The 22,644-nt window shown below is 36.3% G+C and overlaps 5 protein-coding genes and 1 non-coding gene across 8 annotated transcripts; 2 read left to right on the top strand and 4 right to left on the bottom strand.

Moving 5' to 3' along the window:
* Positions 1-1,651: 1,651 nt before the first annotated feature.
* TRNAL-AAG lies at positions 1,652-1,732 on the bottom strand. The gene has a single exon. It is a non-coding gene; the product is annotated as a tRNA-Leu (tRNA).
* A 165-nt stretch (positions 1,733-1,897) lies between these two features.
* Positions 1,898-2,976, bottom strand: LOC106383356. The gene has a single exon (XM_013823472.3). It carries the CDS (start codon positions 2,570-2,572, stop codon positions 1,898-1,900), a length of 675 nt encoding a protein of 224 aa, XP_013678926.2. The 5' UTR covers positions 2,573-2,976.
* A 207-nt stretch (positions 2,977-3,183) lies between these two features.
* On the bottom strand, positions 3,184-4,629 carry LOC125584058 (DNA-directed RNA polymerase II subunit 4-like). Its single transcript, XM_048751882.1, has 6 exons — positions 4,428-4,629; positions 4,165-4,273; positions 3,916-3,993; positions 3,679-3,712; positions 3,512-3,580; positions 3,184-3,412 (listed from the first exon to the last, which is right to left on the bottom strand). The coding sequence occupies exons 1-6, from the start codon at positions 4,612-4,614 to the stop codon at positions 3,335-3,337; spliced, it is 555 nt and encodes a 184-aa protein (XP_048607839.1). The 5' UTR covers positions 4,615-4,629; the 3' UTR covers positions 3,184-3,334.
* An 86-nt stretch (positions 4,630-4,715) lies between these two features.
* LOC125584057 (26S proteasome non-ATPase regulatory subunit 12 homolog A-like) lies at positions 4,716-7,981 on the top strand. Its single transcript, XM_048751881.1, has 11 exons — positions 4,716-4,895; positions 4,981-5,175; positions 5,914-6,021; positions 6,116-6,220; positions 6,294-6,350; positions 6,443-6,639; positions 6,729-6,828; positions 6,918-7,030; positions 7,128-7,281; positions 7,366-7,443; positions 7,537-7,981. Exons 1-11 carry the CDS (start codon positions 4,893-4,895, stop codon positions 7,753-7,755), a joined length of 1,329 nt encoding a protein of 442 aa, XP_048607838.1. The 5' UTR covers positions 4,716-4,892; the 3' UTR covers positions 7,756-7,981.
* A 2,647-nt stretch (positions 7,982-10,628) lies between these two features.
* Positions 10,629-16,439, bottom strand: LOC125584056 (cellulose synthase A catalytic subunit 5 [UDP-forming]). 2 transcript variants are annotated; one of them, XM_048751879.1, is made up of 13 exons: positions 15,939-16,439; positions 15,239-15,434; positions 14,976-15,163; positions 14,798-14,891; positions 14,526-14,697; positions 13,840-14,452; positions 13,623-13,760; positions 13,064-13,189; positions 12,774-12,986; positions 12,420-12,702; positions 12,158-12,342; positions 11,731-12,081; positions 10,629-11,440 (listed from the first exon to the last, which is right to left on the bottom strand). In XM_048751879.1, the coding sequence occupies exons 1-13, from the start codon at positions 16,017-16,019 to the stop codon at positions 10,859-10,861; spliced, it is 3,222 nt and encodes a 1,073-aa protein (XP_048607836.1). In that variant the 5' UTR covers positions 16,020-16,439; the 3' UTR covers positions 10,629-10,858. The 2 variants fall into 2 exon arrangements, with proteins under 2 accessions (XP_048607836.1, XP_048607837.1); XM_048751880.1 differs by having other exon boundaries at positions 12,444-12,702.
* A 2,796-nt stretch (positions 16,440-19,235) lies between these two features.
* LOC106384922 (probable mediator of RNA polymerase II transcription subunit 26c) lies at positions 19,236-21,608 on the top strand. 2 transcript variants are annotated; one of them, XM_013824846.3, is made up of 9 exons: positions 19,236-20,112; positions 20,195-20,263; positions 20,345-20,427; positions 20,515-20,588; positions 20,656-20,708; positions 20,780-20,813; positions 20,897-21,024; positions 21,119-21,197; positions 21,283-21,608. In XM_013824846.3, exons 1-9 carry the CDS (start codon positions 19,732-19,734, stop codon positions 21,399-21,401), a joined length of 1,020 nt encoding a protein of 339 aa, XP_013680300.1. In that variant the 5' UTR covers positions 19,236-19,731; the 3' UTR covers positions 21,402-21,608. The 2 variants fall into 2 exon arrangements, with proteins under 2 accessions (XP_013680300.1, XP_022554294.1); XM_022698573.2 differs by lacking the exon at positions 20,780-20,813 and having other exon boundaries at positions 19,255-20,112.
* The last annotated feature ends 1,036 nt before the right edge of the window (positions 21,609-22,644 follow it).

The following is a 22,644-nucleotide window of genomic DNA, read 5'->3' as shown; positions in this document are numbered from 1 at the left end:
AGATCAAGCAGAACAAATGCAGATCATGCAGAACAAATGCAGATCAAACCGAACAAATGCAGATCAAGATAATTTAATAATTATTATAATTTAATACATGTTGATTTTTAATGAAAATTAAATATCCAAATTAAATATAACTATTATAAATAAGTAATAAATATAATGTTAAAAATAACAATAACTATAGTAAAATTGTCCATTATATGAAAATTCATCACAATTACAAAAATTATAGTGAGTATTCTTATTTTATTTTTATTTTTTGTATCTTTACTCGATTTTCGGTTATTTTTTACCTTTTGAACCATAGAATTAATTAGGCATGAGCATAAAAACCAAGAACCGAAAACCAAACCGGAACGAAACAAAAAAAACGAACCCGAAACCAAAGTTAAAAAATAACCGAATGATTCTTATATTTTTGTACCCGAAAAAACGAAACCGAATTAGAACCAAATAGAGAACCGAACGGGTACTTGAATATCCGAAATACAATTTCTATACCTAAATATATTAATTATATTTAGTATTAGAAATACCAAATATTCTAAACATACTACTTATACACCAATATTAATTATTAATATAATATTATTAATAAAAAAATTATGTTTATTTATTTATTTTTAATTTATATGACAGTTATAAACTTTTTGAAGGTTATATTAAAACTTTTAAAAGAATATTTTGTTTATTTATTTAATGAACTAATTAAAAATACTCCTTGAGTTTTTGAATTCTTTTAATTGATGTAAAGACAACTTGAAAATATAAAATTTGATTAGACACAAGATAATTATCATTTTTTATTTTTAATAAAAAATGTCTACTACTATAACGTAAGAATGAAAAATACTAGATTTCACTACTAAGAGAACAATTAATTTGTTAAATAAATAAAGTGCAATAATGAAAAGTATTTATAATCAATGATTAAAAAGAAACTCAAGCCCTTATTGGTCCTCTGCATCTCGCCAGCACCATTTCCCTTAAAATCTGCAGGACAAGAAATCAAAGAACAAAACCAATCTGCATGCAGGGGAGTTTTTATTTTTTTACTTTATTCAGTTCTGCATTTTAAACATGAATGGGTAATTAATACAGTTCTATCTGCAAATTAAATAGCCTGCATTAAATCTGCATTTGTTCTGGATCACATTCACAGCCAGTATTTAACGAAGAAGATACTGCAGGGATGAATATAAAAGAGATGCATGGATAAGAATAAACTAATCTTTGTCTTCATTCTCTCTCCATCTCTTGCTCTTTCTTCTAATAGAGTTGAAGTCACTAATGATTCTTGGTCAACTTTCAGCTAGCGTTAGTTACTATGAATGTATAGTTATTCTGTTTGTCTAACAGTTTGCATGTTTCCCGTATTGTAATTCTACATGTGATATAGATATATCGAACCCATCAAAATTATACTACATGTTACAGGTTCATAACTTCATTATGGTACTGAAACAAACGAATTTGAAAACATCTGATAGAAGAAAAAAATTCATAATTGCTTTGATTGATATCGCAGGTCTTGGGTAGAGCGGAAATTATCGGGAGCTTGATATCATGCATCCAGAGTCCATGAAAAGGCTGATCGTAGAAGGCCCAAATATGAGTTCTTAAACATTAAAAAAATCAAAATAACTGTTGACAGTGGGATTTGAACCCACGCCCTTTCGGACCAGAACCTTAATCTGGCGCCTTAGACCAACTCGGCCATATCAACTTGTTATGCAAGTTGTAGGAGTAAAATTAGTACCAATCGACTAACCATAAATAAAAGGATGGTTCAATGTTAATGGTTAACTAAAGAATTGTGGACTTGCCCCAGCCTAATTTTAACTGAATTATTTTATTGGATCAAATAATTTCTTTAACAATACAAAATAACTTAAAACATTACATGGTACCAACAGGAAAAAATCATGCATAACATTTTCTTGGGGTCACATTTCATGCAGACATCAAACAGGGAAAGACCGTTTTGCATCAGCGAACCAAACTCCAAACCACCATAGTTCCAGTTTCCTGTGATATGATTACTCATAACCGGTCTTTGACTAGACAATAAAACCGGAGGATTTCTCCACTTCGGAACAGGACCGGCTATGAACAATGACTCAACCAACGATCCAACTTCACTAACAGCTTGCAAAAACTTACCGTATTCCGGCAGCGTTCCTCCTATCATCTCCAGCACAACGGTTTCATAATCTCTCGTACTCTCAACACCAACACGGCTCTGATTTGAACGGAAGCTGAGATCAAGTGGAGTTGAATCAACATTTAGGTTAGAGACGAGATCCGACGGCGACAGAGACAAGAACCGCGACGGAGAGTCGCCGGGGAAGTGATTGTAGTTACAGCTCTGATGACATGTAGTTTGATCAGTGGCTTCGGGGTAATAAGTGATCATTTGCTGCTGTTCAGACAACAGTACAGCGTTATAGAGTTCCCTTAGTTGAGAGAGTTCAGCAAGTGAATGTTTCAGATGTTCTCTTGCTTCGTCTCTTTCTTGGATAGCAAGTCTCCACAGTTGATAAATCTCCAGACTTTCTTGGTACATTTTTTAAAAATATTTCTTGAGAAAAATACTCTGCACAAAGTAAAATAGATACATTTTTAGTGATGATTATTTTTTTTTATAACAATTTTTAGTGATGATTAAACAATGGCTTGTTCTGTTTGATTGTTCAAAAGTATATACTAACAGAAACACTTACCTTCAGAATCAAAGATAGTTCACGCCAAGCCATCCATGAGTTTCATCTCTTTGTGAAAAATGTGAATCGGAAACGACGGAGGAGGTTTGATAAATGTGATAATTCTTTTATAGGAGCTAAAGTGTATAGTGATACTAATTAACTAGAGTTTATCCATTAAATTTTGTAGGGTTTTTCTACTTTAATGCCCTAACCAGTGATGGAAAGAAAACTTGTTCTTTTTGAGCTTGTGATCACTGGAGAAGATCCTAATGATTTACTTACTTCATATATTATGATTACACATTCTAATTAGGGTAATATAATATTTATGTTGAAGTCTCAAGATCTATTGATTCTGTGCTCTTTATCAATAAAATAGTTACCTTAAGCTTGCGAGTTTTTAAACTGGAGATTATTTTTCTTCATATTTTTACTGATTAAATTTACGAATTAATTACATCGAAAACTTAGATAAGCCAATTGTAAACCACATTCATTTAACACGATGATGTCATTGCAGAGATTCTGAGCATAAAAGCTTTGTAATTTTAGACATGAAAACTAACTCTCAGACAGCATCAGCTAGACATGTTTATAAACTTAGATCTTGAGAGCTTTCTGCACTACTCGAATCTCTTGACAAGGGAGAGATCATTGAGCATCTTCTCAATTGCTTCATCACTATGAGCTCTTCCTTTTGTCTACACAAAACAGAAGCTTACATCATTTGCAAAAAAAATAGGAAGGCTATTTGTTCTTTCTAGGAATAAAGAAGGTTGAATGTTTTTAAAAAAAATTACCTTGAGAGAAGGAACCATTGCCACTGCTTCTTCAGCAGTTTCAGGACATAGATTGCCAAGAACACAAAGCTGTTCAATAACGACCAAACCAAAGGCTTAACCCTCTGTCTAAACAACTTAGCTGATGACAAAAAAAAATCCAATCTCAAACGTTTTGAACATCTTACCTCAAACTCAGTGAGTTGATGTCTGCTCAAGATTCTGTGAAACTTGAGTTAAGGTAAAACATGCTACAGTAAAAATCATACTGCCTAAAACTAATTAAGTGAACCAGTGACTTTAAACTCTCTCATTCGTTCAGTGCTAATAAAAGCAGAATCAATGCATTCTCATAAAGATGCAAACATGTCAAAGCAACCATTGGTTATAAACTATTAAATCAACTAAATTCAAAAAGAGGATACTCTCGAACTTGTCTAACAGCATCAGGATTCTTGTAGCGGCTAAACCGCTTCACATACTGCAAGGACTTCTCAAACACCCTGCAAGGAGAAAACACACAAGTCAATCACACAATAAAGTATTGATTTTTTTCCCCACATATAATGAAATTGGCATAAACACTACTAGTACCAACAGCTCCTGTATCTCTTGATTGCTAATTGAGAATGAATATCTACAAAGCACAACAAAACTTTTTAAAAAGACTTAACTGAGAAACTTGGTTCATGGGATCCTCGGAGACTTGCTGAAGCTGTTCATACTTGTGCTCAAGGATCAAAGACACTTCACAGTTCATTAAGCACTTTGCCTTCAAAAACTCTAATTTTCCAAAAACAAACGAAAACCCATCAATTTTTAAGGCCAAATTGAAAAAGGGTAAAAGCTCAATCGTGTTGGACTAAGATCAATTCGAACGAAAAGAAGAAAAAACCCTAATTTTGAATGGAGAAGGGAATAGAGAGAGGTAAGGTACCGTCTCCGATCTTGAGTTCGGCGGCGTTCTCTTCTTCTTCTCCAGACATGGCAGAAGGAAATCGAATCCTGAGCTTCTCTTTCTCTTCTCTTCTCTCCTTTTCTAACAACGGAGCCGAAGTGAAGAGAAATTTATTAAGCCAACGCAGAGAAGTAGAACAGTTATAAAAGTTAAGGCAAGAAGACATAATTTGAAATTAAATAAATAATAACTTGTTCCTAAGCCCACAAGCCCACTAAACCAATTGCTAGGAAGCTTAAAACAATCAGTTAACAGCCCATTAGTGGCCCATTATAGAAAAAAATTGGATTATCGAAGAATCTGAGCTTTCTTGTTCAAGGGGTTGGCAACTCCATACCATAAGCTCTCTTCTCTATCGCCGATTCCTTTCTCCAAGTTTCTCAGTTCCGTCGCCGGAGTTTCAACAACTACACTTGCTTTCACCTGATTTGTTGTGCTTTAGAGATGGCGAGTTTTCGACTCCTCGGATCTGTTTTTTTTTTCTTTTCTTCCTAATTTCGAATCTCATTCGATTTATAGTGTGGATTTTTAGGGAGAGAGCGGGAACCTAGAGGCGTCGGTGGATCGGCTTCTGAACGAAGAGAAGCAGATGAGACTCGCCGAGAATGTGGCCGGTACAAGGAAAGCCGCTACTGAGATTCTCCAGCTCTGTTTCGAAGCCAAGGACTGGAAACTCCTCAACGAGCAGATTCTCAATCTCTCCAAGAAACGTGGTCAGCTCAAACAGGTACTTCGATTTATTAGTTTGACTTGAGAATTACATAGGCACAGTGTTTGGTAAACACGGGCATGAACTCAAAGTTTAGGAGTTGCTTAATTCAAACTTTATTACAGTGTTTGAAACTTTGAATTTGTGTCGTTTTGTCTGTTTTCACTGTTAATGTCAGGAGGATTCGGCATTTGTGTTTAATTCAATTTACTACAGTTGTTTGAGTTGTGTCGTTGTGTTGTTGGAGATACTGATGGTTACATGTGCTTCAGTTTATTACAAAACATTGGTTCTAGTTTCAGTGTCTTGTCTTATTAACTTCATCTCCAATTTTAACGTTTCCATCTTCCAGAATTTTATTGAAATTTAATTAATGATAGGAAGTGATAAGTGATAAAGGGCATAATCTCAAAGTTAAGGAAAATTCGCCATTTATTATGTTCAATTCAAACTTTATTACAGTGTTTGAAACTTTGAAATTGTATCGTTTGTTTGTCCGTTTTCGCTGTTAATGTCAGGAGGATACGGCATTTGTGTTTAATTCAACTTACTACAGTGTTTGAGTTGTGTCGTTGTGTTGTTGGAGATACTGATGGTTATACATGCTTCAGTTTATTTCTAAACGTTTGTTCTAGTTTCAGTGTCTTGTGTTATTAACTTCATCTCCAATTTTAACGTTTTCATCTTCCAGAATTTTATTGAAATTTAATTAATGATACAAAGTGATAAATGATAAGTGAATATTTTTGTTTGCAGGCTGTGCAATCCATGGTGCAGCAAGCTATGCAGTATATTGATCAGACTCCAGATATAGAAACTAAGATCGAGCTTATCAAGACGTTGAACAATGTGTCTGCGGGGAAGGTGCGGAGCTCAGAAACTAATGCTATTTGTTATCTCCATTATATCTTAATCGTTTTGTGTAATTGTTTGCATTTGAACTTCGCATGTGTATCAGATATATGTTGAGATTGAAAGGGCTCGCCTGACAAGGAGGCTTGCTAAGATTAAGGAAGAACAGGGTCAGATTGCTGAGGCTGCAGATCTTATGCAAGAAGTCGCTGTAAGCTTATCCGCATTTTGCTACTTAATCCTCTGGAAGTCCTCTAGTTAATCCTTGTGGTGATGAATAACAGGTGGAGACATTTGGCGCCATGGCAAAAACTGAGAAAATTGCATTTATCCTTGAACAAGTAAGGCCTTTTGCTATATTGATGTTGTGATTTAATAATATCGACTGGTGTTTTCATTGGTGGCGCTAATTGTTTTTGGGTGAATTTTAAAGGTCCGCTTGTGCTTGGATCGTCAAGACTATGTCCGTGCACAAATCTTATCGAGGAAGATCAACCCTAGAGTATTTGACGCGGATACGAAAAAAGATAAGAAGAAGCCTAAGGAAGGTGAGAACATTGTAGAGGAGGCTCCTGCTGATATACCATCTTTGCTGGAGCTCAAGAGAATTTACTATGAGCTCATGATCAGGTATGGTCTTCTTGCACTTCTCTAAATTCTGCTGTTCTTGATTTGTGTTCTGATGTACAATTTTAATAATTTAATACTCAACAATGTAGGTATTATTCTCATAACAATGAGTACCTCGAAATCTGCCGTAGCTACAAGGCAATATATGACATCCCTTCTGTAAAAGAAACCCCAGAGCAGTGGATTCCCGTAAGCGTCAAGCATTGATTCTGTGTTTAGTATAATATACATTCTATGGTTAGTCTGAGAATAACGTCTCTTTGTTCTTCAAACAATAGGTCCTGAGGAAGATCTGCTGGTTCTTGGTCTTGGCACCTCATGATCCAATGCAATCAAGCTTGCTCAATGCAACGTTGGAGGATAAGAATTTATCAGAGATTCCTGATTTCAAGTACTTTTCTTTCTCCATAAATTTTGAATTTCATTTACCGTTTGCTTCTATGGCTTCTGAGTAGTGTGTCTTGTGTGTTTTATTTTATTGGTTGCAGGATGCTTCTGAAACAGGTAGTGACAATGGAGGTTATTCAATGGACAGCTCTCTGGAACAAATACAAGGATGAGTTTGAGAAAGAAAAAAGCCTGATTGGAGGCTCTTTGGGTGACAAGGCTGGTGAAGATCTGAAGCTGAGAATCATTGAACATGTAAGTCTCTCCTTGAGAATCATTGTTGTTGGCTACGTCAGTCGCTGTCATTAATTTTTTTGATTTTCTCTTTGTAATCTGCAGAATATTCTCGTTGTCTCAAAGTACTACTCCAGGATAACGTTGAGGAGACTTGCAGAGCTTTTATGCCTAAGCATTGAGGTAATTGATCTTGTTCTCTCTGGTTGTATCATGCGCTTCTTACTTCTTAAGCTCGTTATACAAATTGTGATTGGTTGTGGAATAATTTCTCAGGAGGCGGAGAAGTATCTCTCAGAGATGGTAGTGTCGAAAGCACTGATTGCGAAAATAGACAGACCATCAGGAGTCGTGTGTTTCCAGATCGCAAAGGACAGCAACGAGATTCTCAACTCGTGGGCAGTGAATTTGGAGAAGCTCTTGGATCTTGTTGAGAAGAGTTGCCACCAGATTCACAAGGAAACCATGGTCCACAAAGCCGTACTAAGATCTTGAACATGTGCTCTTCATGAAACTTTTCAGGATCTTCGCTGAGTTTATTACCAACTTTGTGTTGAAAAAACTCGAAACAGCTGTTTCATTGACAAGATGTTTAATGTAGTATGGTTTTGTACACTAGTGGAGTTTTTGCCACTTGGTTTATCAGCCATTTGTTTTTTTCAGATTATCGTTGCTGAAAAAACTGATTGCGAAAGAAATAGAAAAAAATTAGTTTATGGTTTCTAAAATTTAGAAAATTTAGTTTACGCTCTTTATTCATTTTTTTTCTTATGTTTTGCTGAAATGAATAATATTTTTGTATTGCTGCCTCCACATGAATACAAAGCCAAAAGCGAAGGCGTGAACTGGAGGCAAGCCAGGTCTCTCTGTCTTTGGTAGACTTTCTTGTCGGAAAACCTTTTCTTATCCTGTTTTCGTTGGTTGTAGCTTTCACATATGAATTGATCTTACAAAGTAATTTATTTTATTTTGATGAAGTGTTAGCTGCTTTCTTGCAATTCTAAAATTGACCTGACGTTCTTAACCTTTTTTTTTTATTCAAGAAATGAATGTTGAGGTTTACAAAGTATATATTAACAAAAAATAAAACTTCTAAACTTAGTTTTACTGACAAAAAAAGGAAGTACGTAAAACAATTGATACCATATGATAGCGATTATTAGTATATGAATTTGAAGAATCTGAAAATAGAAACCGAGCCAATACTGGAACATAAGGAAGAACCCGAAGACAGTGAACAACACAACGACACGAAGGCGTTCTTAAACTATGATGATATGGACAAGATACTTCAACCAACGTTCTATATATTTACTAGCTTTTTTTGAAAAGTTGAAACAACTTGGCTGTGCGAGCGCACATATTACCACGAGTGGCATATACAACACAAACGTAATTGTCAATACATATATTTGTTTTTTATATTATGTAAACCTCGTCGACTACATTCCAGAATTAGTATTTCTTGTTATTACGATTATGGGACAACTGATAAAAACTTATAAAGGTACAAAATAGTTGGTAGAGTATCAACTGTGCAATATAAAACCCCAACACGCTTATTATTATTACTAACAAAGACTTCTACGCGTTGGAAAGCTAATAGCCGTGAGTCATCGATCATAATCAGTTGATCTTTTATCTCTCTCGATCGGTTCTTACCTCGTTCACGTACATTGTTTAATAAAATGACGTGCAATGACTGATTATATCATTATTAAACCATTTAGCCTTCATTCATATTCTTCGCACTATTTACAAAAGTTAGCAAATAAAATGATAATGTAATAACAGATCCCTAAGCTTCACTAGTTGCTTCATCATCCAGTGACGGTCCTGATATCTTGTCACGTCGTCATGTATATGCTCAAGCAAGAATCATTATGTAATAACAGAATTCTAAAGACTTCAAACCTTTTTTTTTTTTTTTGTCACAAAAAGACTTCAAACCTAAGAATGTTGTTTCATCATCTTATTATCTCGACTCTGATATATAGGTCGTGTCGCCTTGTAAATGCTCTCGAGAGTCCTAAACTTCTTCTTCTTCTTTGGTGACATTACTCTCACGATCACCATTTCTTTCGTGCATTGATCTTGATAAATATCATCTTTACCGAATATTTCTTCAATCTTCCTCTTCTTTGTTATTTCGAGACTAGTCTCTTCGTCGCTTAGCTCCATCAGATATTGAGCTGCCTCCATCTCTGCCTCCGTTATCATCTCTTCTCTTCTCCTCTTCTCCATTACACAGAAAACAAATCAGGCAGTTTGTGCTCAAGTTTCGTTTTGGAAATAATTCTCTCTTGCAATGGTGTTGTACATGACGTTCGATTTATTTAATTTTTATATGTACGAGATTTCTTCGAGGATCACGTAATGTTGAATGAATGCCATGAGAAACTTCGACGTTGGTGCTGCGAAATCTCTCTTTATCTCTCTCCATCGTCGTCTCAGTGCTTATTTTGACCTATTTGCCTTAGTCACGAAACGCGTATCTACTCTACCCCCTCGGGTAAGCTTTTGTCTTTTCGATGACTCGTTCTTTTATAAACTAAAATTATATATTTAGTTATTTAACTAACTAAAATACCTTAAAATTTCGAAACCTATCTCTCCTGACCGATACAAAAAGAAAATAAAATACAATTATTTACACAATTTATTTCTTAGCCGTTTCATATATGCTTTAGCAGACAAAATTTTGACGCATAAGGCAAATGGTAACGTGAACACATAAGGATAACGACAAATGCAATTCCTTAATTCTTTACAAGTTAAAAAAGCAAAGTCAAAACGATTTTGGTAAACCCAATCTATATAAGAAAAAAATGCAAATGGGATCTAGTAACCTTTATTAAATATACACAAAACTAAATGAAAGACTGGATTTTGTATCATTGCAATAGTATTTTGTGGGGTTTTATATACTCCTTTTTAATCCAATGCAAACTAAGTAGAAGATGATTGGTATTGTGCTAGTTTTAAACAATGAAGTTTCTATATTCTCACTTCTCAGTGAGTTTATTGACTTGAATTTACGAATAAGCGAAGAAGAATAAGGAAGAAAAAAAATGAAACACGAATACCCAGGTTTGGAACTTTGGCTCCAAAAGATTCCAGTCAAAGAGTCGTATTGACTTTGACTGATTCGTGTTCCAAAGTCTCTCGAGAAAGAAAGCAGGACGTGAATACTCACGGACTAGAAGTCCAATATAATTCAGACAACAAGTTCACACTTCACAGAGACTAACTCTGCGTATTTACAGGCAAACATACATTTCTCAACAATTACAGACGAAGCCATCCTTCTTATATCGAATACTCAGAAGATGTCACAAAATATTCAACGAAAGAACTAATAATATAACATCACTTTCCCCCACAAAAAAATATATAACAATAACAAAATAGACAACAACCTTCTTCTATATCTACAATACAACACCTTCCAAACAAAAACATTACATATCTAATTCCATTTTCTTTTCCAATCTAATATGTTTTTCTCCCCCAATAATAATAAAACACAGTTACACAAATCTTGTGAGACTCTCCTCTCTACTTAACCTCTGTGGAAAAAACGTTTCTTGTGTATCAATCAAAGACAGTCCAAACCACATATCTCTAGTGTTGGACCACCTTTAGCCACAAATGGATTAACTCTCACCCAAAGAAGCGTCAAGATAGAAGCCAGAAGGATCGACCAGACAAGAATAATGGTAGGCATCCTGTTCTGTTTCCCAAGCAAACCTTTCACGAAAGGATAAAGATGTAGAATCACCCAAAGAGCAAAGAACAATCTCCCAAACAACGGTCCCCACGAGTCATATCCGTTACTGATCGCATCAGAGATTCCCACAACGACTCCAACCACGTTGATGATCAGTAGCGTGGTCGGAGGGACCAAGAGAGACGTCCATTTGAAGATGTAAAGCTCTGAGAACTCGCCGTCGTCTGCTGCCTTTGACGTGACCGTGAAGTTTGTGTTGACACCGGCTAAAACCTTGAGGAGTCCTTGGAAGAGAGCAAAGAGATGAGATGAAACGCCACCTATCACCCAAAACTGCTCGTTTCTCCACCAGTCGTCGATCCCTACTTTGCCCCATTGCATCTCGAGGATGCCTGTGACAGCTATCGACGCGAAAAGTGCCATGAAGAGGATACTTGCGTAGTTGCTAATCTGCAAGAACAACAAGAAAAGAAAGAACATAAGAACTGATGCAGAGAGATTCCAAATACATTATCTAGTTAATTATTTATTAAGTAGAATGATATATATTTTTTTATATATAGCCGTTTAGATTTAAGTTTGGATTCAGTGAAAGATTTCTATTTGTTCTTTATTTTCGGTAGATCTATAAAAATCTCAACAAGTTTAAGAGGACTTGGTTTATTCGGAAATTCAAAGATTAAACAATAAAGATTCATACTTATTACAAAAGTTAAAAGATAGGCTTTTAGTGTTATTACCTCAGGGACTATGAACTTCCCGGTGAGAAGACAGATAGCTGGAAGAGAGCAGTAGATGAGAAGAGGTATAGAGGTCCATGGATACACCACAGAGTTGATGTAAGACAACCTCTCAAGCCCTTTCAAACCACCTCCGTAACCGTACCAAATAGGACAATGCCTGCTCATGAAAATCTCAACGGAACCAAGCGCCCACCGAAGCACTTGATGTAGACGGTCAGAGAGATTAATGGGAGCTGATCCTTTGAAAGCCGGTATCTTCGGCGTACAGTAAACAGACCTCCAGCCATGAGAATGCATCTTGAAACCAGTTAGGATATCCTCAGTGACAGAACCGTAGATCCACCCAATCTAAATTTCACAAAAAGATATCAAGAACTGTATCACATAACATGAAGGATAATGTTTTAAAGAGATCTTTATTTACCTCTTTTCCCCACTCGGTTTTGTCTTCGTATCCACAACTAATGACTTGGATTGCTTCTCTAAGGAGAGAAGCTGGACTAGCCTCACTAGCAAGCCCACCATTCTCCATACCAGCAGAGGCTATAAAGACAGGAGACTGTCCAAACTTCTTCTCCAGCTTCAGCTGCGCCGCCTCTGGTGACTTCACTGCATGAAAGAAACAATAAAGTGTTCAGTAATAAACAAACTAAAAATAGATGTTGAAAAGAAAATGTTTTATTTACCGTTATTGTTGTTGTTGGTCGCACCTTCTTCGATGTTTTCAAGCGCGTGTATCTGCTTAGAAGCTTCCTTGTTCTTCTTCTTCTTATTATCAGCTGTCTTCGCCTTACGATTCTTTCTTCCACCGCCGCAAAAGAAACACCACTTAGGCCAGCAGTTGCAAGTCATGCGCGGAGTCTTCTTCTTCTTCGGCGCGTCGTATCCATAAAGCGCTTGTCTCCTGAAAACACATCCTGTTCCAACGTATATCGGCCCTTGTAGTCCATCAAGACCTTTCATATTAATCTGTTGAGATCAAAAAAGTTAGTTGACTAATAAAAAAAGCAAATATGTATACTAACTGTGTACACACTTACATCGAAGAAGACAACGTTGCGGTTAGAGTATCTATCGTTTTTATCGATTCCATCGAATCTTTGAGGGAACTGAACGTAACAGATCTTTTTTCCTGACTGAGGATCCATCATGAAACACATTGCTTCTCTTAGTGCTTTGCTGTTGTTGATGTAGTGGTCGCAGTCAACGTTGAGAAGGTAGGGTGCGTTTGATAGAACTCCAGAGACTCGTATCTTCAAACATGAAAAGACAGAATCAGATATAGCAATTCAAAGAATACACTCTAAGGATTTAAGTATAATTATTTTACCAAGGAGTTCATGGCTCCAGCCTTCTTGTGATGGTCGAATCCAGGTCTCTTCTCACGAGAAACGTACACTAGCCTAGGTAGCTCGTGGTTCTCTACATCGAGTACACCGTTGTTTCCAAGGAACACCTTTATACACAGAGCAAACAAGAAAATAAAAATAGTCAGATAAGTTTTTAGAGTATACATAGGCTTGGGATTTTGAACCGAACCAAACCAAAATTTTGTTAGTTCGGTTAGAAGATTTGGTTTTTGGTTCTGCAATCAGTTATTTCGGTTTTTAATAAAAAAAAATATTATACCCAAAACCATACCAAAAACCCTAACCGATCTAACTAAATTTCAAACCGAAGTAACCGAGCTAGCCAAATTTAACAAAATTTATCCAAAATTTTAACAAAATTAAACCGAAATCAAAAACTTTGGTAGAAATTTCAAAAACCGAACTAACCGAACTTTACTTTGGGTTAAATCGGTAAGATTTATGTTGAACCGAACGAACCGAATCTGCAGGCCTAAGTATACCACACAGAACAAATATGAAACAGTAAACGTCTCTCACCTGAATCATGCCAGGATGATCACGAACATTATTACCAGGCCAAGGAGTACCATCTTGCATAGTCCACCCTTCTTCAGGAACTTTCTGCGCAGTCGCAACTAAAGCATTGATCTTAACCTTAAACTCTTCATAATCTCTCTGCAAACCACCAAAAAAAAAACGCTATTAATATCCAATAAAAGGCAAAAAAACTTATGCAACAAAAAAAGAAACAAACCTTCATAGCTCTCCGCTCCCTAACAAACGCAGGATGAACTTTATTCTTCAAATAATCCATCTTATGACAAAAGTACCACTCAGGAGCACGCGGCTCTATACTATACTTCTTACAGAACGGAACCCACTTCCTCGCAAACTCAGCCGTCTCCGAAAGCGCCTCGAAAGTTAGCATCGCAGCGCCATCATCAGATACATAGCAAGCAACTCTGTCCACAGGGTAGTCAACCGCGAGGATAGACAGAACAGTGTTGGCTGTAATAAGCGGAGGCTCTTTCAAAGGATCCACCGTGCTCACAAAGACATCAACACCAGCTAGCTGTGAGGGTTTCCCTTCCTTCTCGTATCTTAAAGAGAGACGGTCCAAGTACGTCTCTCTTTCTATGGGGTACCATTTTGGGAACTGGTCGAGAACCCACGAGACAGCGAACCATATCTCGCAGATGACCGAGACTAGCCACAGGGCGTAGGCGTCTTTGACGGGGTGGAGGATACGGTAGTGGAAGAAGAGGCCGAGGATGAGGAGACGGAGGATGATCAGCATCCTGTAAGGGTTGATCATGCTTGACTTTATCGGTACTTTTCGAGACAGTGGCTGTCTTCCTTCATCCATCCTAATATCAAATCAAAAGCTCTTTTAAGTTACTATGAAACAAAAGATTGGTTTGTGACTCTTTCTTGTCTTACATGGGAATCTCAGCGTCGTCTCCATCGCCTAAGGTGGAGTCACCGTCGTGTTTAACCACCTGGAACTTCTCTGTCTGCTTTCTCTTCCACTCCTCCATGCGATCTTTCCAGGCGACGCTTCCGTATCCGTAGACCGCAAGGTCTTTTTGTGGTACCATTGGTCTTAGATGTGCTGTGACAGAAATAAATAACAACAGACCAAAACCACATCATGTAATATTAGTTTCGTCCCAATAAGGAAACATTAGTAAAACCAAAAGAAGAGGACTTACGAGTCTGGTCAGTGAAATGAGCTTGATACCTATTGACTTGGGAAGGTGATGGAGAGACGATAAGAGCGTGTCTATCTGAAGATATCTCAACGTCCTAACAAAGTAAAAAACCAAATGAGCCAAGGGGAAAGAGAGAAAAAAAACTGAGAGTAGTTGGGGAGAAAGTAAGAAACCAAACCTCATCTCCATAAGTCAGCAACGGAATCTGAGAGCCGTGTGCAGCAGAAGCCAAATCAAACTCCGAGTTGCGGCGAGAGAAAGTATCAGAAGCTTGTTCAGATCCTCCAAGCCCACTTTTATAATCAAACTCGAAATCAAGATCATCGATTCCATCGTCCTCCTCATCTCCTTCAACCCTTGGACTCCCTGAGAAAACCTCTGTGAGTGAGACATAACACAACCTTTCTACTAGTTTCAAAGAGTTTTAAGGGTGTTTGTTACCTTTAATGCGTTTGTAACGAGTTTTGCACTGAGGACAAGACTGGTTCCCCTCGCGTCTCTCGTACTCGTAGCAAGTTCTACATACAGGGAAAGCACACTCGTTACACGCCACAAAGGACTCTCCATCGTCTGAGAGCTCTATCTCATCTCCACAGATTTGGCATGACTGTCCACTTAGTTCTTCCACTGAACGTATCTGTGATAAGAGTAGTTACTACACATCAGAAAAGCAGCAGACCCAAAACTAAACTAAATCAAATATACATAGGAATGTATCTCAATTAGGACAAATTAGCTATAAAGTTTTGATCTTTCAAACAAAGCAGTTAGATTTGTCTGTAATAAGAATAGTTACACATCAGAAAAGCAGCAGACCCAAACTAAACTAAATCAAATATACACATAGAATGTATCTCAATTAGGACAAATTAACTATAAAGTTTTGTTCTTTCAAACAAAGCAGTTAGATTTGGGGCTTCAATTGAACGAATTAACCACTAATGAATTCAAAATTTCAATCCCAACCACACAAACAATCACTGTAAATGAAAAACCCTAATCGATTTTGACCCGTAAATGCAAAACCCAGATCCAAAAGGACAAAAAGGCACAACCTTTACACCGAACAATGAACTTTAGAACCAATGGGTACAAAGAGAAAAAGAAAAACAAAAGTTTCAGTTTTTAGTGTGAAACTTACTCTGGCACTCTCATCTGCATTGATTAGCACGAACTCGTTCCTATTGTGAGAACCGGCTATGAGCCGACCACCAGTATTCATCTTCCCAAATACAATGAGGGATTCACAGGCACGCGGTCTAGAGACAGAGAAAGAGAAAGGTAGCTTCCGAGTTCTGCAAACGAGTAAACTCGGTCGTTTCAACTACCATGAAAGCATGCAATGAGCAGTTACCAAAGAAGAATCTCAGAGGGGTTTTGGGTGAGATTGTTCACAGTTTATAATTAGAAGCAATGGAGAAAAAAGAAAGATTGTGGGGGAAGAGCCGTGTGGAGAAAGTGTTTTTTTATTGGAACCAGGCTTTTCCTTATTATTCCAAATGTGCACACACACAGGTTCACATTAAATAGAAAAGGAAGAGATTCAAGAAAGTAGAGAGTGAGAGAAGAGCAGCAGATAGTTAAGGAGTGGGGCTAGTGTACAGTAAGCAGAAGAAGACGCGTATATGGAAAGAAGACGAAGAGAGAGAGAGAGAGAGAGAGAGAGAGAGAGAGAGGTACCAGTAGACCAGTGAAAGTGTTTTGATATTATTATAATTGGAAGTATCAACTACCCCAAAAAAATTTAGAAAGTGAGGGACCCACAAAATATGTGTCGCTTTGGAAGTCTCTGTCGTCCCACTCCAATTGTCTGAAGAGTGAAGCGTCAGTAATTGGTAATGTGAATGGAACGCAGTCGTTTAACACATATTTAACCCTAGCGCTCAAGTCAACTTTTAAAAAAAAATCTAAGACCATTATTAAATTGTCGGCAAAAGTTAATAATATTACAACCACTAGTAAAAATGAATTCTACTAGTAACCACTGTAATTTTGAGTCTCTCTCATTTTTCTCGGGAATGAAATGTATATATTTGGTATACATTGGATCACCCTAACATTTATTTCCCTGTGTTAGTTCTTCTGTTTTCTACTTCATGACTAGTAGAATAATACTAACTTCATTTTGCACGTACAATTTCGAAGTTTCACTGTCGTCATTGTGTTTATTCTCTTTTACATGTATGTTGTTGACCGCATTGGTTTTATACCTTTTAGCCGTTTACAATTTTGTAAGTGAGTACTATCTTTTGTATCAATGGTTTCATTCCCTTGCGTTAAATACATAGTTAATATTCTAATTCTACTCATTAACTCTTCCCTAGCTATAATCAGGACTGGATCCACCCACCACTACTCAACATTTGTCTTTCCTTCTGTTAATGCACTGTTGACCATATAGAAAATGGTACGAGAGGAAAAAATTTGCACTTATTGAGAGACTATCATGTCACCTCAAGTATATATAATATATACTATGCATTCATATGTATACATTTGCCGACAGTCGATATATGAATAAGTTGAGAAAGAAACTCACGTATTTTGAAAGTGTTGGCTTAAAACTAAAACTGGAATTTAAAGAAGAGAAACAAAAAAACATTTATTAATGGGTTAAAACATCATATGTCACATTCCATGTTCGACTGGAATTGCATTCTATGTACTATTTTCTCCAAATCCTTGGGCCACCTGCTCTTATGGAAAATTAAAATTATAAACTGTCGGTGCCACATTTTATATATTTTCTTCCTGAATTTAGCCAAAAAAGAATGTTGATTATATATATTATTTTTACAAACGAACTACAAGTATGATTAGTTTTTTATAAGTAATTTTCATAAGAAATTGAGATTAAGATTAGTTATATCCTCAATAGGGGGTGTTGAACATAACCTAATCAATTTAATTCGATTATAAGAACTATAGATTATAAACATTGGAGTATGATAAAATATAAGTGTATACTATAAATCGATGAGCATGATGGAAATTTATTAGAAAGAGATCGGGGATGTTTACAGACTTGAATCGTGAGATGACTTAAAACCACTCATTTCAATATGTAGAAATTGATGGCCAAACATAAAGTTTGGTTTGATAGGTGTTAAAAGAGACACTTTTAAATTTAGCTTTTATTTATTGATTATTTGCTTAAGTTTGTAATTATTACTGGACTGAGATTGATTCCAAGGATTATTGGTTTTTACTAGTATTATGTGTTTACTGTTTAATTAGTGTTGATGTTTATTATATATTGTCTACTTTAGATTTTACAGATGTAAATTTAAACATGAATTCATAGATGAGATAGATTTGATCTTAACTAGACTGCTCACTTATAAAGTTGACGAGCTGAAATTACCAACCCTCAATGCAAACATTTTTAAATTGTGAAATTATTGTGATAAACTCTGATAATCACCAACAAGTATGTAGCCAAAATGACTGGCGGCTGTTGGATAAATCCATTTGATAATTATTAAGACGTATGGCCACTGCTAACTCATCGGATGCTTCCAGTAAAAGTCCAAATTTCACGAAAAGGTGTTGACGATATGTTTGAAAGGGACATTACATTCCTAATGTCTGTAAGATAACTAATGGATACACTATCACATTGTTATTAGCCTTTTGAAAAAACATTTTGATACCCCAGCCCTTACATGTTAAACATATTTAGAATAGTACTTAATCATTATCACTTAGATAACACAAATTCATATCCAAAGACTCACCATTAAAGAAATGGTTCATAAAGTGAAAGCTTACCGATGAGATATACATAGGAGGAGCCCACATCAAACAAGCTTCTTCTGTCTCCGTGTCTTTGATTTGGCCGGCCTCTTGACCGTTGTATGTGTCAGAACCACTGAGTCTTTGTTGTTCCCAGTTCAATAAACTGAACTAAAACAAATTTAAAAAGTTTTCAGAACTAATCATACCAACCATTGATTATAGAGTTTACGAGCCACAAGCGTAGAGAATCCTTCCAGGTCTTGCCGAGCTGTAAACCAAAGATGTCTCCAACAGTAAACCTTTCAAGAAAGTAACAATTAATGCACCTCTGCGTCACATATTCAATGAGACATGCTAAACATAAAGTAGCAAGTCAGATGATAGTTATACTTACTCTGATGTTTTAATGATGGTACGCATCCTCTACGCCAGCTAATGGGTCCATCTGAGATTTAAACTAAAAACAGCAAGTGGGCTCATAAAGACATCAATGGCAGGAGTTAGTACACGTTGATAATCGATCCAAAGCATTGTCATCCACTTATACGGGCCCATAAATAAAAAGGCCCATTAGTCAAATGTGTGTAAACATCTATTTTATTAATTTCCGTTTCGCCTCCACTTATTTTGGGCCAACAATTCAAAGGCCCATTAACTAAAGTATGTAATCAAAGAAAAAAATACTAAAAAAAAGTAAACGCCATTATTGAAAAACACACGCTCTCTCTCTCTCTCTCTCTCTCTCTCTAGCTGTATGTTCATCTCCCCAACCAGAACATACCAACTTGCGCTTCAGCTTTGCTCTGTCCAGGACAAGAGCATCCTGATTAAAGCAAATCTCCTTTTCTTTTAACTTGTGATTGGTTTTGTCTGAAGAATATTTTTACCGAACAAAAGAAAAAAAAAACATATTCTAAAAGACTCAAACTTGGAATATTCCCTTTCTTCTCCCATTTTTCTCTGTTTCTGTTTTTTTCTTCTTCTTCTCTGTTTTCCTGTAATAATAATACAGATTCATCAATCAAAGGGTCTGCCTTTTTCATCGGATTTAATCTGATTCCGATTGAATTGAGTCCAAACTCTGTTGGATTTTCAATCTCACGATGAATTGAATTCATCAGAAAGATCCGTTTTTGTAGATCTCGTCGTCTCCTCTGTTTTTTTTTTCTATTTCTGTAAAGTAACGAACTTTGGTGATGGATTTGGATGATTTTCGGTCGGTTATGGATAACGCAGGCGTCGATGTCTGGACATTTATAGATACAGCGATCCTCGTTGCCTCCCTTGATTACGGTCAAGAGCTGAAGCGGCGGAGAGATAACATCGTCGAGCGTCTCTACGCGACCTCCATGGCTAACAAGTGTAGGAACTGCGACTTCGGTGGAGGCGGAGGAGAGGTTGCTAGGGCTAATGGGAGTGTTCACGAGGAGGAGGAGGAAGAAGAAGTAAGAGAGAAATCAGTTAATGGCGAGGATGATGATGAGGAGGATGATGGTTACGATCCGTTTGCTGGTTTGTTTGATGATGAGCAGAAGAGTGTTCTTGAAATCAAGGAGAGGCTTGAAGATCCTGATCTGGTTGGTCTTCTTAATATCTCTCTTGAATCTAGATTCGGTTTCAGTTTTTGAAGAGTGTTTTGGTTTGTTTGTTGTTTTTAAGTCGGAAGAAGATTTGGTTGAGCTGCTTCAGAATCTGGATGATATGGAGATAACATTCCAAGCTCTCCAGGTAGTGAAGTCAAATTCGAATACTAACACTCTCTCTTAGCTTTCTTTATTCATAGTTTATATGATGTTTTGGTCGCTTTAGGAAACTGATATTGGGAGGCATGTGAATAAAGTTCGGAAGCATTCATCGAACGATGTTCGGACACTAGCTAAAAAACTTGTCAAGTTACGATCAGATTCACAAGAACTTTCTCTCTTGCTCAAATCTCAAATTCAAACAAGAAACCACTAACTCACTTTTGTGTCTGCTAGAAAATGGAAGGAGACAGTGGACGAGTGGGTCAAACTTAACCCGCCTGGTGATCTCGAACCTCCAAGTTTGATAGGTACAAAAGAATCTCATTGTTCTTTATCTTTTCCCCTTGAAAGAAATCTCAAATCTCTTCGTTATAGCTGATGAGGACTCACCGCAGCAGAGAGCTATCCGTAATGGTAATCGCCAACAGGTAACTTTAAAAAAAAACACAACACGTTTTACTTTCTTGGTTAGTCATTGATCTTCAGTTGTTATCCTTAGGTTCCTGATTTTGGATATTCACCGGTTCCTCAGAGTAAGTTGTTGAACGTCAAGTTCTGATCTTTAAACATTTGTAATCATCCATAAAGCTTATTCCTTTTCTGATTTTTTTGACAGATGGGTATTCAGGTTCATCAAGCAAGAACAGTTACGTTAGCGAGCCAGAGAGAAAGCCAAGACCAGTTGCTCCTCCTCCTCCTAGGAGAGAGTCTCCTTCTCCAGCTAAACCTTCTCGTCCCATTCCGGTACAAACACTGTCAAAATGTATTCTAGTATCTATGTTGAATGTGTCTAGTGTTTTTGACTATGGTCATGAATTTGATATGGGGATTATTACAGAGGGAGAAGGAGCACAAGGAAATTGATTTTGACTCGGCTAGGAAAAGACTGCAACAAAACTACCGACAAGCTGAGAATGGTTATTAAAACTCTACTGTTTTTTTAGTTTCAGATTTCTTCTCAACTGGATTGTTTGATGAGACTTTTGTATGGTTTGAATGCAGCTAAAAAGCAAAGGACTATACAGGTGATGGACATTCATGAGATACCTAAACCTAAGAAAGGTGGATTTTTTCCAAGAAGAGGCGGCAGTTCACAAGGAGGAGGTGGTAGACACTGGTGAACTGAGAGAAAGAGAAAAAAGATAAAACAGAGAGCAGAGCTCTGTTTTTGAGACACAAGAAGAAAGTGAAATCTAAAAATGTTTCTAGACTTTGGAGTTAAGTTGTTTTCCATTTTGTTGTTACTATATTTTTAAGAAAATTCTGATTAAGAACATAATTTTCTTGGATTTCATGAATAATAGATTCGAAAAACCAAGTTTAAGGTATTTGTGTTTTTGTATTTTGATATGCATGTGTCTAGTTCTTTAGAGAAAATGAAATGATTTTCTTAGGAGTTGATTTTTTTGTTTAATGCCAATTTGTATATAAAGGTTTTGACCTTTTGTAGTGTTATGTTTTCGTGCAGATTCACGGGTTGCTGCAATTTTCTTTTATCAGTTAATGTAAATTCATTTTCTGATTAAAGGGTCAATGCCAAATCTCCAAAAATATTTTGATTTGTATGTCGAGCTTATCTTTTAGTTTGTCGTATAGTTTAATACTACATGGTGTATATAATAAACAATACTAGAATATTTCTTTTTGACTTTAACTATAGCCTTGAGACTCGCATAATGAATGAGACACATTTTAATTATGTATTGACCGAATCATTGTGGGTACGCATGAGCTGTTTTGCTTAATTATTGTTTTATACGAAGGATTAACAGTAATTAATATTGGCATACTTTAAGGGAACAAGACAAAATTACGCTTAAATAATTAGATAATTTCCTTTGTTAATCTATTTTGAAGTACTTTTATTGATGTTTTCTTTTAGTTAAGTGTCCATTGAGAAGAGTCAAATGGCAAAGATTGTCCACCGAGCATCTCCACATGCACTCCACAATTTCATTTTTAACTTTTCTATTATCTTTTTCTTTCTTCAAATGACATAAAAAGCAGAAAGTAATTTATTAAACTCCATTTTAAAGGAAGTTTGTAAGCAGTTAGCAAGGAAAAGGATATTACATTAGATACTAATTTAAATTAGTGCTTGTTGACGTGTTTAACACCTACTTATAACCAAGAAACATATACCATCCTAGTAGTCTTAATCTCTATAGGTTTTTAATTAGTAGAAATAATGTTTAACTAATCATATCACTTTATCTCCATAGTGGCATGGATTAGTATATAAAATCTTGGAAACCACAAAGCATAATAAACTACTAATTTAGCAAGCAACTACCAACTGCAATTAGATAGCATTCTTCATGGTCACTAAACTACACTTTCAAGTTTGAAACCAATCCAACCTTA

Source organism: Brassica napus, chromosome C3 (assembly GCF_020379485.1).
Source record: "Brassica napus cultivar Da-Ae chromosome C3, Da-Ae, whole genome shotgun sequence".
Taxonomy (NCBI): Eukaryota; Viridiplantae; Streptophyta; class Magnoliopsida; order Brassicales; family Brassicaceae; genus Brassica; species Brassica napus.
The sequence above is the reverse complement of the archived record's forward strand: the minus strand, read 5'-3'. Positions and strand labels throughout refer to the sequence as shown.

What these genes read in the sequence shown, in the direction of transcription:
- LOC125584058 (XM_048751882.1), bottom strand. Translation starts at nt 4,614, where the DNA reads ATGTCTTCTTGCCTTAACTTTTATAACTGTTCTACTTCTCTGCGTTGG. An exon ending in CCCATGAACCAAGTTTCTCA is followed by an intron (nt 3,994 to 4,164) that starts GTTAAGTCTTTT and finishes TTCTCCTTGCAG; the next exon opens with GGTGTTTGAGAAGTCCTTGC. An exon ending in GCTGTTAGACAAGTTCGAGA is followed by an intron (nt 3,713 to 3,915) that starts GTATCCTCTTTT and finishes CAAGTTTCACAG; the next exon opens with AATCTTGAGCAGACATCAAC.
- LOC106384922 (XM_013824846.3), top strand. Translation starts at nt 19,732, where the DNA reads ATGGATTTGGATGATTTTCGGTCGGTTATGGATAACGCAGGCGTCGAT. An exon ending in GGCTTGAAGATCCTGATCTG is followed by an intron (nt 20,113 to 20,194) that starts GTTGGTCTTCTT and finishes GTTGTTTTTAAG; the next exon opens with TCGGAAGAAGATTTGGTTGA. An exon ending in CGAACCTCCAAGTTTGATAG is followed by an intron (nt 20,589 to 20,655) that starts GTACAAAAGAAT and finishes TCTTCGTTATAG; the next exon opens with CTGATGAGGACTCACCGCAG.
- LOC125584057 (XM_048751881.1), top strand. An exon ending in AGCTGAGAATCATTGAACAT is followed by an intron (nt 7,282 to 7,365) that starts GTAAGTCTCTCC and finishes TGTAATCTGCAG; the next exon opens with AATATTCTCGTTGTCTCAAA. An exon ending in TTTTATGCCTAAGCATTGAG is followed by an intron (nt 7,444 to 7,536) that starts GTAATTGATCTT and finishes ATAATTTCTCAG; the next exon opens with GAGGCGGAGAAGTATCTCTC.
- LOC106383356 (XM_013823472.3), bottom strand. Translation starts at nt 2,572, where the DNA reads ATGTACCAAGAAAGTCTGGAGATTTATCAACTGTGGAGACTTGCTATC.
- LOC125584056 (XM_048751879.1), bottom strand. Translation starts at nt 16,019, where the DNA reads ATGAATACTGGTGGTCGGCTCATAGCCGGTTCTCACAATAGGAACGAG. An exon ending in GCAACGTTGTCTTCTTCGAT is followed by an intron (nt 12,703 to 12,773) that starts GTAAGTGTGTAC and finishes TGATCTCAACAG; the next exon opens with ATTAATATGAAAGGTCTTGA. An exon ending in GACCAACAACAACAATAACG is followed by an intron (nt 12,343 to 12,419) that starts GTAAATAAAACA and finishes TCTTTCATGCAG; the next exon opens with TGAAGTCACCAGAGGCGGCG.